This window comes from Lampetra fluviatilis, chromosome 7 (assembly GCF_964198595.1).
Source record: "Lampetra fluviatilis chromosome 7, kcLamFluv1.1, whole genome shotgun sequence".
Lineage (NCBI taxonomy): Eukaryota > Metazoa > Chordata > Hyperoartia > Petromyzontiformes > Petromyzontidae > Lampetra > Lampetra fluviatilis.
The window spans coordinates 2505612-2518559 of NC_136281.1; the positions used below are offsets into that span (position 1 = coordinate 2505612).

Below are 12948 nucleotides of genomic sequence, written 5' to 3' on the forward strand. Positions count from 1 at the left end.
CCGTCCTCCAAGTCATCAATAAACGTGAAGTGGAAAGGCCCTCTCAGCCGCCTGATTATGTTCCAATCACTTCCCCTGTCAGCACTCAGCATGACTTAGGGTAATGCCCAGCCAGGCTCTCTACAGGAACAGGAAATATGTTTGCTCTTCCCCCTGTTTAATAACCCTGAAAAGGTAATGAGCCCGTGAACGAGGCTGATACATATTTGCTTCTCTCAACTGTGCTGGGGGTTGCATCAGATGCTGCCGCTGCCGCTGCTCTTCACTGTTTGCTGAGAGAACAAAATTCCCCCCCCCACCCTCTCAACTCGCACGAGCGCTCATTTTCTCAGCTCTCGGACCTAAAATTAGACGAAGCAGCTTAAGATGCTGAGGAGGTCCTTACGTGGCTCTATAAGGGATTAGTTTTACACGGCGTGGCACAAGTCATTAGAATAAAAGCAGGCTCCGTATAGCGCTGTCGGCCCGCGGAGTGAGCCCTCCGTGACAAGAGCGATTGCCGCTCGCAAAACACGGCGTTATTGCGCATTTTCCTCGTGGTTAGTTCGATCGCATTTGCAAATCAAATCAATTCATCAGTTTCTATCATCGTCATTAATAACACTCGCGGTTTGCAATCTTCTTGTAATAAGATGCAAATGTGTGTTGAAAGCGAGTTACCTATAAATCACCATCCTGTCGGTGGCAATCATTAAATATCAGAATGCACAGTCAATTTTTAGTATTTTCAATTTACCGTATGCCTTCTGGAATATAAAGATAGATGGATGTAATTACACAAACCAAACACTATTTCAATTCACCTTGGACAGCAAATTTAGTGTAAGGAATAACATTCCTGTCATCACGGCCCATTATTTCATGTGGTTCAGGCAAAGTTCACAAGCAGGCACAAAGAGAGAGAGGGGCAGCATTGTCTGTAGACGTCGTTGGGCACACAGAGCGGGGCAAGGCTGCGGGCACCGCAGCATGTCCGGCCACCGCACACGCTCATTCCTAAGGTCACACTCATTACACACAAAGTATTCGCCACAAATGAACCACGACACCTCGCTGATTTCGTCAAGGAGCATAAACCATCATCACGTGCAATTCGGTCATCCTCACTGCAACGGCTTTTGGTTAACCATGGAACAAAGACGGTCACTGCATCGCGCGCTTTCAGATGCGCTTCTGCGGCCGTCTGGAACGTTCTTCCTTCCGATATTAGGACGCCACTGGAGCTTTCCACTTTTAAATCTAAATTGAAAACGAATTTCTTCAGAACTGCTTTTTTTTGTTTAGTTTATTAGCATGGTTGGCTACGTACGGTGGAAAAGAAATTCAACATCTCTGATGCCACTTTATTAATCTTCTCTATTTCCTGCATTATAGCTCATCAAACTCAAGTAACAATCGTGTTTGCCTAACGTATTCTCATTTAATAGCATGCATGCGTTATATATGTTTACTGTGCATCACATGTATATTGTATCGTTATAAATGTTTTTATCTCTCTTGATGGATGCGCCCCTCAGACCGTGCCGCATGCCCCGTGCCATCTGTGTCCCATGTACCGTGTTGCACCAGCATACACCAGCGTGAGTGCACCTGCGAAATGTCCTCTACGGTAATATCGCTTTGCTTAAGAGGGATTTCACTAGGTTGCTATCACAGAGGCATGGGATGTAGGAGGGATATACGTGGGTGCCATGAAGGGGGATTGTCAAGTAGGATAGCGATGTACGTGGTAGAATTGGCACTAAAACTAAAGTAAACATTTTTTTTATTTTACCAGGTAAGGCCCACTGAGTTATGTAGCTATAATCAGAAGCGACCTGGCCACAGATAATAGCTCAACGAAGTGGCTTATCACGTGGAAATTTATAGCAGCCAAATACTGAAAACGCATGTTTATAAATGTAGAGGGAAAAACCCCGAAGTCCACGCAACCACGGGGACAATATTCAAACTCCAAATCTACAGGGGTCAGGGTCGGGATTGAACCAACGACCTCCTGTATACCAACATTGGGGCAGGGGGGTGGGGGGCGAGGTTGGGCATAGGAGGTTGCCGGTGTAGCTGTGAGGGAGGTACCAACGCTGGCGCTGGGTCCGTGCCAGCAGAGTGGGGGCACGAGACCGTGGCACCGTCGTGACGTTTTAAGCGGCACCCTGGGCCTGAACGGCTCCTAGCGCGCATCTGTTTTGTCTGACGAGCGGGGTGCCCGTGCGAGTGTTTATTTTATTTATCTCCTCTTGTATCTCTGAAGTAATTATTTTGATGATCTATACTTTGATTGCCTGCCATATGGTAGCAATGATCTAATCAGTGGCAACTTTTAACCATTAACGTTTTGTTTGTAAACATCTGTCGGGCACCAGGTATGTTAAACGTGACAAATCCTCCTGTCCAGTCTGTGCGGCCAGTCTAATGGAAACTTTTAACGAATCCCGATGATATGTTATACAGGGATGAATGCCTGTGTGAAGCGCCGTGTTGTGCTGTAGAAACAAACTCAAATGACGAACTCTGTAGATCTGAATGCTTATTTGCGTTTGCTTTGGCGCTACAACCAGGAGTGGGAGTTTGCCTGCAAACCATTAAAGTTAACGCTAATTTGCAGCACAAATTGCGTTCAAAAAGAATAACATGCGGCCATAGTAATTTATGCTTTATGTCTCTTGAAATTATACGGACTTAGATTAATTGCGGCGAAGGGTTTAATTTTTTTTTTATCTTACTTTCACTTTTGGCTGCAGCGAGGTCCATCTGCTGCGGTGGCCTCGGCAAGCACTGAGCCCCGTGCCTCGACGCGGGGTTTAGATTAGCCTGATGCACGCGCGCAGTGTGCTCGCATCCGCCGAGTGCCTGCGGTCCACCAAATCTCACGGTGGCGTCGCATCCACCATCTCCGTATGGAAAAGATTGCTTTCGCATAATATGTTTTCTTGTTCGCTTTCTCCCAGACACATGTTGGTGCGCTCTCCGCATTATTATTATTATTATCGCTGCCGTAAACTCCGTAGCATAAACCGTGCCTCTGGCGGCTGGTGGAGAGGGCGTTGGGCTGGCGTTGCTGGGCCGCGAGGTTCTAAATAATTCACTCCGTGATGCAGCTGGATTTCCTCTCTCACATGTCTGGACTCCTCTTCCATTTAAGGAGGCTTTTTGGACTCGGAAATTTAATCCAATTCATTCCACCAGGGGATTTCTTCTTAAATTCCATCAGTAGATGTTTACGGGTACCGTGGGACAAGAGGAGCTAATGTATTCCACTTTGTTCCCCCGCCTCAAATTCACCCAACCCCAATTCCCTTTCCTCTTAAAAATGACAGTAAATCGAGTTGTGGCTTTAAATTAGAGGAACACCTTACAACAGCCGCATTATCCAGCCATGTACTTTGCAGAGTGACTTGATTTTTTTTTTTTACAAAACACAAATTTCGTCGGTGTGGCCAGGCCAGCGCAATTTGCGAGTTAGCGACGGTGGCTGCAGCAGTCCCGGGGGGTGTTCGTGTGCAGTTGCAAGCATCCCTGCTGAGTGATGCTCAGGGAGAGTGGAGCAGGGCAGGGCACATCCCGGGAGACGCTCGACCCCCTTCCCCATCTGCGGCCCCTCTGCTCCTTAATGAAACTGTATTGTGCGGCAACGATAATGAAGTGGACAGGACCTCTCCTGCAGCCCCCGCTCTCCGCGGCGGGCGTCCGGCACTGCTCGCCCATCGCGTGCTGCCCTCCCGCCCTCTCTCCCCCCCCCTCGGCTCGCCCCCGCTGATCGCCCACAGTGCCCAGCCCAGCCTCAATCAGCCATGTTTATCCAGCCAGATGAGCCTGCCTTATGGTACCACCGGGCGTGCACTGATGGCGCAGTTTGTCTTTATCCGCCGCTTCATCTGGCCACGGCCATTATGGGCCCCGGGTGCTGATTACTTCTGGGCACAATTCATCCATCTGAACCCAGCACGCTGTCCGCTGAGGTCCCGTGCCCACACACCGCCTAATATTTACTGTGAAATATGAGCCGTCGCCATCTGTAATGGCTGTAAAATTTCATAATTACATGTCCTTTATTGCATTGCGTAATGATCCTGAAGCGGCGCAAAAGAATAATTAATTAGGAGATTATGAGCCGTAGATTCGGAGAATTAAGGGAATTATTTGGGGTGGGGGAGGGAGGAGCCTACACACTCTGAGCCCCTCCGCGGCTCTGCTTTACTGCGTGTGCAGCCCAAAAACACGAAGGCGGCTCGGAATGTCCCAGCGCGCGTCGCCGCGCAACAGAGGGCCATTATTATCCAACCGCTTTCCGTGTTCGACAAACATATTTAGCAAAAACACGCCACGCTAAGTGGGTAATATTTGTTGAAGAAATATCGTCGAGTAGTTTTGAGGATTTCTTAGTGTGTGTGTGTTTATAAATGCGTTGGGCTTTATTGCAGATGTTTGCATGGTTCAGTTTAAACAGTCATGGCTCTCCCCTCACAAGTCCTGGAATGAAAAAGTGTGAATAATTGTATTATTCTGACCTGAAGCAGATTAGGCACTTGGCTACTGATTTCTGTAGCATTTGGCTGCTCATGTTGCCACAATTGGCTATTGAGTCAATTAGTGAGATGCATTTATTGTGTCTAACAAGGAAATCAATATTAAAATTGGTTGATTTACTGGTGCTGTAATTATGATTCCATGTTGATGGAGAGCGCAGGGTAGTGTGATTATCGCCCTTATTTTGGTTCAACAAGACATTTATTGTCTCTGTGGGACCGTGTTCTATTTTGTCTTCAAAACACGAGTTAATTGCCTCCTGTGGACGTGCTGTGTGGCACCGTTTGCAACACGCAGCCCTTCCTCGTGGACGACACTTGGAGAGGAAAATGGCTCACGTGGGTCCCTGCAGGCTGCCGCTAAGGCTGCCAGTGGCATGCGCCGTCCCGCCGATGATGGCCAATGGCGGGACAGCGCATGCCGCTGGCGGGGCCGAGTGGCGGGCCAGGTGCCCCATGGGCACTGTGCCACTCTGCTGCCCTCGTCCTGTTCCCCTGCTCTGAGCGAAGGTCCAAGTGCCCCACTGCGCCTTGCGCCACTCCCTGCTGCCCTCTGCGCAGCCCAGGATTCTTGCGGCAGCGCTCGGGATTGGCTGATTAAAATGTAAATGTTGATATTTGGGCACATAAAAGTCGCTTCCCCGTGTGCCACTTACCGCCCTCCCTGAACGCTCACAAGCTGCGATTCGCGGTGCTTCAAAATTAGTGCCAGCGTAGCGATCGCCGCCAAAACCCAAACTCTGTTTCTCCCAGCAATTCTGGCCTCTAATTAGGCAAACAGGCGAACGATCCAAGCATCCTGAACAGCTGCTCCAGTATATTTAGAATTAATCTCGGCTCAGAATAGTCTAATTTATGCAATGGTCTGGAATTACGGCATGCTTAATTAGGCTCATTGAAGCCATGTGACTGAGGCTGCCCCGAGAGAAGAGCTGAGGGCTCCGAATGTGGATTACATTGTTCCGAGAGCAGACCTGAGCCACGCTAATCAGCCCCCACACCTGTCTGGATTAAAGGTCAGCTGTGGTTAGCACAAGAGACTGGGATTTAAACTGGAAGCTGATCCACTAGGATTTGTAGTATTCATGTAGCGGCTAACACAGCGATCAAACTTGTCTTTTTTTGGGGACTCAGCCTTACACAAGACTCTCGTGTAATTGTCCCGACATCCATCTGAGTCTCAAGTATTACACGTGAATCCTTTATTCTTGACCAATTGAATGTGTAAAATGTGAAGCAGGGTTTTAATGGTATTAGTGAGATTTAGGATAAAACTGAATAAAAGATTCACAAAATAATGTAGTTCATGCGACGCTGTAAAGATATTTTTTTTGCATCCACTGTTTGCGTTTCCGCAATTGATAATAATGAAATGTAACACTTCTTGTGGCTGAGAATTATCTGGCGTTAAATGTTGCCAATCTTGGCTGGAAGTCCTATGATGTTGACAAATTTGGCAAGTTGTATCATCCATCTGCTAGGTATTAGGGGATTATGATCAGTAGTTTCCGTGATGCAGGAAATGAAGCGGCACAGCCCAGGCAACTTGCCATGGAGTTAAGCCTACCTTTGCTGCAGGACCCACCACCACCGCTGATATGGGGGCATCAGCAGAGTCGTTTTAAAGCCAACCAATGCTTTGTGCAGTTTGTGTGGAATAAGCACTGTTTCCTTTATACGCTGCTAATTTAAATTGCTTACCGTTCAGCCTCAAGCTATTTACATTCCATTCACTGAAACAAAATGATCTTTTCAATCAGATGTTTATTGTGAGGTTTTTTTTCTTCTTCTTCCAAAACCACAATCAGGAGGCCCCAAGACCTCCACAGATAGCATCTTTTCAAGTGACCAGAAATAGAGGGACACATTATCACGGCAACCTCCAGCGGCACCAGGCATCCTTCTTTCTCGCGCTCCCATTCAGCGCTCGGCCCGTCACTCACGGCTGCCGCCGTGGCCCCCCCCCCCCGAATGTGGCGCGTGGGGGGCGCTCCGGGCAACCGCCACGGCGATGTTGGCCACCGCCAGCCTTTTGCCGTTCTGCACACGTAAACATCGACGGGGGCGTCCTCTCCATCATCCAAAGTAAATTCACTCTGAAGGCCTATTCTTCCCCCCCGTATTGATCTCTTCATGTGAATGTAGATTTGTATCTGTTAATTAATGCAGTGGGAAGCAGCCCTTGTGTTAATCAGCGAGATAAGAAAAATTGGACACTGGGATGGGGCTGACAACAGTAAAAGTGTCAGGCTGATAACATCACCAATATCCCGTAGATAAAAAGTTCTGCCAGCGCTCAATAGACCAATCATCCCGGTTTTAATTATTGGCCCGAAGATTCTGACCAACTGAAAGCGTATAAATCCAATCGTTTGCCGCTGGCAGTTTTGAGTGTGCTGAGCATTCCTCTCGGATGCCGGGGGGCTCGGGGGCCGGGACTCGCTGCACGGCGCACGCAAGCCCTGCCCGCCGCATGCCCCACGAGGCCCCGATGCAGTGACAGGTTTAAACGCGCACCGGCCAGTGTTATCCTACACCCGTTGAGTACGCGCACCGCATTGCCGCTGAGCCGTGCCCGTTGACACCGGTGCCAGTAGTTTAGTGCTCGAAACGATCCTCGCAAAACGCGATTGCTGTCGGGAAAATAAATGTCAAGGAAGTGCCCGCTTCGGTGAGGTTCGCAAGGCTAGTGGTATCTGCCGGTGATGAAACAGTATCATTCTCATTGCTTGTTAATAGAAAATTAGTATAGATTTGTTTCATTAAAAACTATTTCGAAAAAAAAGTTTCAAATGGCAAAGGTGTCATATTAACTGTGAAATCTCGGTGTGATTCGCAGACTCGTCTCATTAAAATGTTGCAGTGCTCTAATTTAATAAGTCAAACAAAAGATGTATTAATATAAAGTTTTAAATTAGATAGACAGATAGTCAGAGAGCAATTTGCTGCAACTCCACAAATGAAAAAAGGGAACTTAACTTATTATCCTCATCCCTTTTGCACATTTATGTTATAATTTTTAATGGTACTGACGAGACCGAGAGTGGATTATTTAATTTGCACGGAGCAAGACAAAACTCTGTCGTACGGGAAGGCAGTTATCACTCCGTGAAAACATCGGCAGGAGCACAGTGGTACACACCGTTATTGAGCACTCAACCAAAAACGTGGATCTCAAAGCGTTGTATGGGTGTATGTGTATGCGTGTGTGTGTGTACGTGTGTACGTGCCTGTGCGTGTGCCCGCCATGCGTGCCAGGCTTCTCCACGCTGTCGCTGGGCGACCAGATGTCGCTGCTGCAGAGCGCGTGGATGGAGATCCTGCTGCTGGGCGTCGTGTTCCGCTCGCTGCCCTACGAAGACGAGCTCGTGTGGGCCGAGGACTACGTGATGGACGAGGAGCTGTCCAAGGTGGCCGGTCTGCTCGACCTCAACTCCGCCATCCTGCAGCTCGTGCGCAAGTACAAGGCCCTGAAGCTCGACAAGGAGGAGTTTGTGGCTCTGAAGGCCATCGCCCTGGCTAACTCTGGTACGGCCAGCACGGAGCCCACCTCAGCACGGTGCTGCGTCAAACACATCACCCCGTGTAAAAAAAATGGAAAAAGATGCAACATTACACTAATTTATAAAAGTCTTTGGTTGTGGTACAAGATTCTGTAAATGTTTGAATTTACACAATGAATCCATATTTCTGGCGAGGACGCCCCACCGTGGAGATGGAGCGACGAGATCATTTAGTGTGCAAGAGTGAGATGATGGATTGTGACATTGCAAGGCGATGGTGGGGGGAGGTTTTCATCCAGCAGTGGATAGACCGGGGCTGATGATGATACAATCCATAGTAGCGCACAGGACCACAAGTGTTTGGAGGAGGAGAAGAAGAACACTGCTTTATTAATCCTTCACGATACCATACTGCTCTGTTGCACGAATGAGCTAACGCAAACAGAAACAAAGCTCACATTTTCCCCTAAAATTATTTGTCAGTTTTTAATGGGCGTATAACTGCAGCATTTAATGAAATAATGTAGGTCGTCGTGTAATTCGTGAACAACTTTGAGAGTGTTTCCTTTTTGCGCAGTAGAATATAATGTGCAAGCCGCACTCCCACAATGTGAACGCGCGCACTCAATCGGTTTTTAAGAGCCATGCTCCAGCGCAGCAATTTATCCAAAGCAAATGTTTTATTCTTTTTTGATAAATATTTGTATTGAGCAGTGCCAGATGCTGACATGGACGTCAGTCCATTGATGAAAAAGTCAAGGTCGTGCGCGAAGTGTGCCGCAGCCTCCCTTCAGCGCAGCCCGCGCTCGCCCCGTGCCTCTGAAAACGCTCGCTACACACGCGCACAGGCCAGCGTCTTGGTCTGAGGCCAGCTGGCTTTTCTCGTTAATTACAACGGGGGAAAATGTCAATAAAATGTGTTAAATGAAATGTAATGAGTGGCCGTATGGGAGGGCAGTCATTTGTTCGCATTGTTCGCTCTTCAAGGTATTGACAGTTTGTTTTGGGAGCAGCGCGTTGATCAATGGTGGCTGCGAATCGGTCAAACTGAAAAATGAAAAAGCAGATTGGCTTTGCTCAGTTTCAGCGGAGGCATTAGAGGCTGCGGTAAGCCACAGACGAGGCTTTTGTCTAATCGTGCCCCCGAGAACTAAAACGTGACTCCTTTCGAAATTATTTTTAATTGATTTTGTAATTAACGGGTTCAGCCCTTCCATCGACGTAGGGCCTGTTGACTGATGGGAAGGAAATTGTTTCACCAAAGTAACACCGTGCTCATTTGTCTTCTCAAGTAGCTCTGATGTTGCAAGTTATGTGTTCGAGAATCTCAACTGATCTGCCTTTGTATCAGCCCTTTAAAAACAATAACATTTAAGCCTGGCTAAGCTAGACGACTAAACGTCTTGAGATTACACTTGCGATGTGCCTAAAGTACAGGGCACGTGCGCTTTCCCTTATTGAGCGATTTGTCTTTTAAAATCCCGGTCCACCACAATCGAGCACACGAGCTTTCGTGTACAAGGTACTCTGTACCTACCTCGATGTACACACCGCAACAAAAACAATTGACGATAATAATTGTAATTCATATTGACTTTGATTATAACCGCATCTCAAGACACGTTACAAAAATTGAGAACTACATTAGGGTTGAAGAGGGCGGTTGTGACTCATATAGTGTGCGTGTGTTCTGTGTGCGGGTGAAAACACTGTACGCTGCATACTCTTGTGTGTGTATGTATATGTGTGCGTGTGTGTGAATCCGTGTTAGCAGCAACGAGAGGGTAATGCATCTACGAGTTGTCACTATTGTACGGTGGATGGTTCAGACAATAGGCATGTCCTTTCCAACTTCATTCGTCGCAAGTAGATGCTGCCCGCAATGATGCAGTCGCATGTAAAATTAGTTGGGTGCAGCAAATTTTTATTTCCATTGTGCAATTATCTTGCAGCGTAATTGTGCCTGTCTGCCGCATACTCATGCAACATTAGCCACAGCCTGCTCGTGTTCCTGCGAGCTGCATACTAACGCCCGGAATCGCGATGCACGCCAACATTCATACTGGGCACGCACGTGCGCCGACGGCATTGGCAAGTGGTGGCGCACGCTGTTTGGCGTGCCGCGCACCGTCCTCGTGTGAGCCCTGTTGTGACGTGAGCCACCTCGGTTGTTTTTGCGTCTCGTTTTAAATTGGTCACTTGGTATAATGGTACAGCAATTAGCATGGGAGGTGTAGGGAGAGGGGGGGGGTACTAAGACTGTCAGAACTTAACAAACTCTATTCCAAAGATTCCATCGCACAAGCTCGGTTGAGAGACAACCAGATGAGTCGGGATGAACAGTTGATGTGAAAATAAGTAGATTGCTCAAAGCAGGTGAGTGCGCATGGCGGCAACTGGTCGCCTTTATAAGAGAGACTTGTGAAAAAAAGGTGTATAAGTAAAGCAGCTTATTCTTGTGTATGGCAAACGTAGGTGCAAATTGTACGTCCAGGTTTAAGTATAGTAACGAGTTGGTTTGGATATGAAATTGAATGGCTCACCTGCATTAGCTCCTGCCATCTACTGAGGCACTGGAGACAACCACGATCATGGTGGCACCTCTGACATTTTTACAATACATATTTTATCATCATTAATTTTCAACTATATACACAGCACGGTATAAACAATTACACAGTAACAGAAAACAAGTAACACATCGATCATATGTGACGTATCTTCTGGTCACCAAAATACTTTTGAATATGGTATCAGACAGGGCTTAATTTAGAATTGAATATTTTATGGGTCACTGGCAAACTAGAGCAGGCTCATGACTAGCAGCCACAGCACATAGAAGTATACTGGATGTGATGTGCCAAAATATTTTCCAGTTCACTGACCCAGACAGAACCGGCTAAAATTTCAGTATTTTTTTTGTATGTTATTTAGCAGGTAAATACCACTGAGATATGAGATTTTTTTCAGAGGCAACCTGGCCACACATGATAGCGCATGTAAGTGCCTTATGATCATGTGGGAATTTATAGTAGCAGCCAAATAATATAAACGCGTTTTGAAAATGTGGAGGGTAAAACCAGAGGACCCAGAGAATAATCCACGCGACCACGGGAAGATCACGCACACTTTGAATACACGTGTGTCAGGGTCGGAGTCGAACCCACGATCTCCTGCATATCACTCGAGGTAGATAACATCTCCCCACCACCACTGCGCCCAAATACTGGTACCAGGTCGTGATCTGCAAGGCATTATCCGAAAGTGTTCGACGCGGTGCTGCACATTTAGTGTGAACATAGGCTGCGTTGCTAACCGTTGTGTGTCGTGCTCGTGCCGTGGCTGTCCCACAGACTCGATGCACATCGAGGACGGAGAGGCGGTGCAAAAGCTTCAGGACGTTTTGCACGAGGCGCTGCAGGACTTTGAGGGCAGCATGCACGGCGAGGACGCCCGGCGCGTCGGCAAACTGCTCATGACGCTGCCGCTGCTCCGGCAGACGGCGACGCGCGCCGTGCAGCACTTCTACTCTGTCAAACTGGAGGGCAAGGTGCCCATGCACAAACTTTTCCTCGAGATGCTGGAGGCCAAGGTCTGACCGGACCTTGAGCGGCGCTTAGAAAAAAAAGTAAAAAAAAGGAGGAGCGCCCTTTTGGGGTCGGCCGTTGTATGGACGGACGGACAGCAATCGGGGGGGGGGAGGGGGAGGGGGGGGGTAACGCGCGGCCGTTCGCTCCCTTTCAACTACGGAAATTCCTTGCACTTGACGATGTTGATGGACGCTCTTGTAAAGGACGGAGGCTCTGCTGGGACCCTTTGCGCAGGAGGCCCGTCGTTACGCCCGCCACCGCGGCAGCACCTCGCCCGCGTGCGTGTTGTCGAGGATGTCCTGCTCGTGGGGGCGGCTGCGCGGAGGAGTGGAGCTTCCACGTTTGTAAATGAAGCACAGAAGAGAGCAACACTGCCCAACCCGCCTGTGGTTTCTTGACCTCCTGCCGGGGTGGCAGGCGCTGGTACGCGTGGACAGCGGCAAACTCGGAGACTGCGGATCCAATAGGAGCTACCCTCACTCACCGACTGAGTCGTAGCAGTGTTATTTAAATCAAGGATACCTATTTAATAAAAAAAGATGAATAATTCTTATATCTAAATACATCATAAGTTCCGATAGGTAGTCATCAAGTCTTCCACATTGTTGTTGTTATGTTCCCGTGTGCAGACGTTATGCAATTTGTAATATCGGTGCTGCTTTTTTTTTGTGTTCACTTAAAATGTGTACTGCTTTGCTTATTTAACACACGTGATTAATTTATGTAAATTCTGTAAACTTTGAGTTTCAATCTCAGGATTAATTCCTTCATATTCCAATCGTGTCATTTTAATTACATGTAGGACTACTTGTAGATAATATTGTAAAATAAATGCACAAATCAGGTCTAATTATTAATAATGGCAGTGTTAGTGCATCTGTTAGCGGTTTTGAGTGCAGAGTGAGGCGTCACAGCAGCTATGATCTTGAGCTAGCTGTTACAGCCTCGGCCAGCACCATAACACACAGCCTTGCACTGAAACAGCAACTGCACACCAGCAGACAACAGCACCATAACACACAGCTTTGCGCTCGCCAACAGCCAGTGTCCAGCAGCACACTGCACCACGACACACCGAACACATAGTAAGTGAGCACGTGCGGACAAGACTTTGAAAGATCCTCCACGTACGCAGATGTCCATGTCCTGACTGACGATGGCACTGCCACCAATGACGATGCAAGCAATAATTGAGGAATTGAAGCAAAGTCGTAGCATTCAGAATGAGAACACACAACACGGGTAATTTTAGTCTTTAAATTTAGTGGTACATTTTGGATCGGGTTTATGCCACGTGTTTGGCCAATGGGTGATGTCCCCCCGTGCAAT

The 12948-nt window shown here is 47.9% G+C and overlaps 1 protein-coding gene across 4 annotated transcripts in view; it reads left to right on the forward strand.

The window, feature by feature from the left end:
- ESRRG (estrogen related receptor gamma) overlaps positions 1 to 12190 on the forward strand; it is a 113160-nt gene extending 100970 nt beyond the window's left edge. For all 4 annotated transcript variants that reach the window (XM_078858159.1, XM_078858157.1, XM_078858156.1 and 1 more), the window contains exons 6-7: positions 7785 to 8054; positions 11383 to 12190. In XM_078858159.1, coding sequence (XP_078714285.1) covers positions 7785 to 8054; positions 11383 to 11627 — 515 coding nt within the window. In that variant the 3' untranslated portion in view covers positions 11628 to 12190. The remainder of the gene's footprint in view (positions 1 to 7784; positions 8055 to 11382) is intronic.
- Positions 12191 to 12948: the final 758 nt, after the last annotated feature.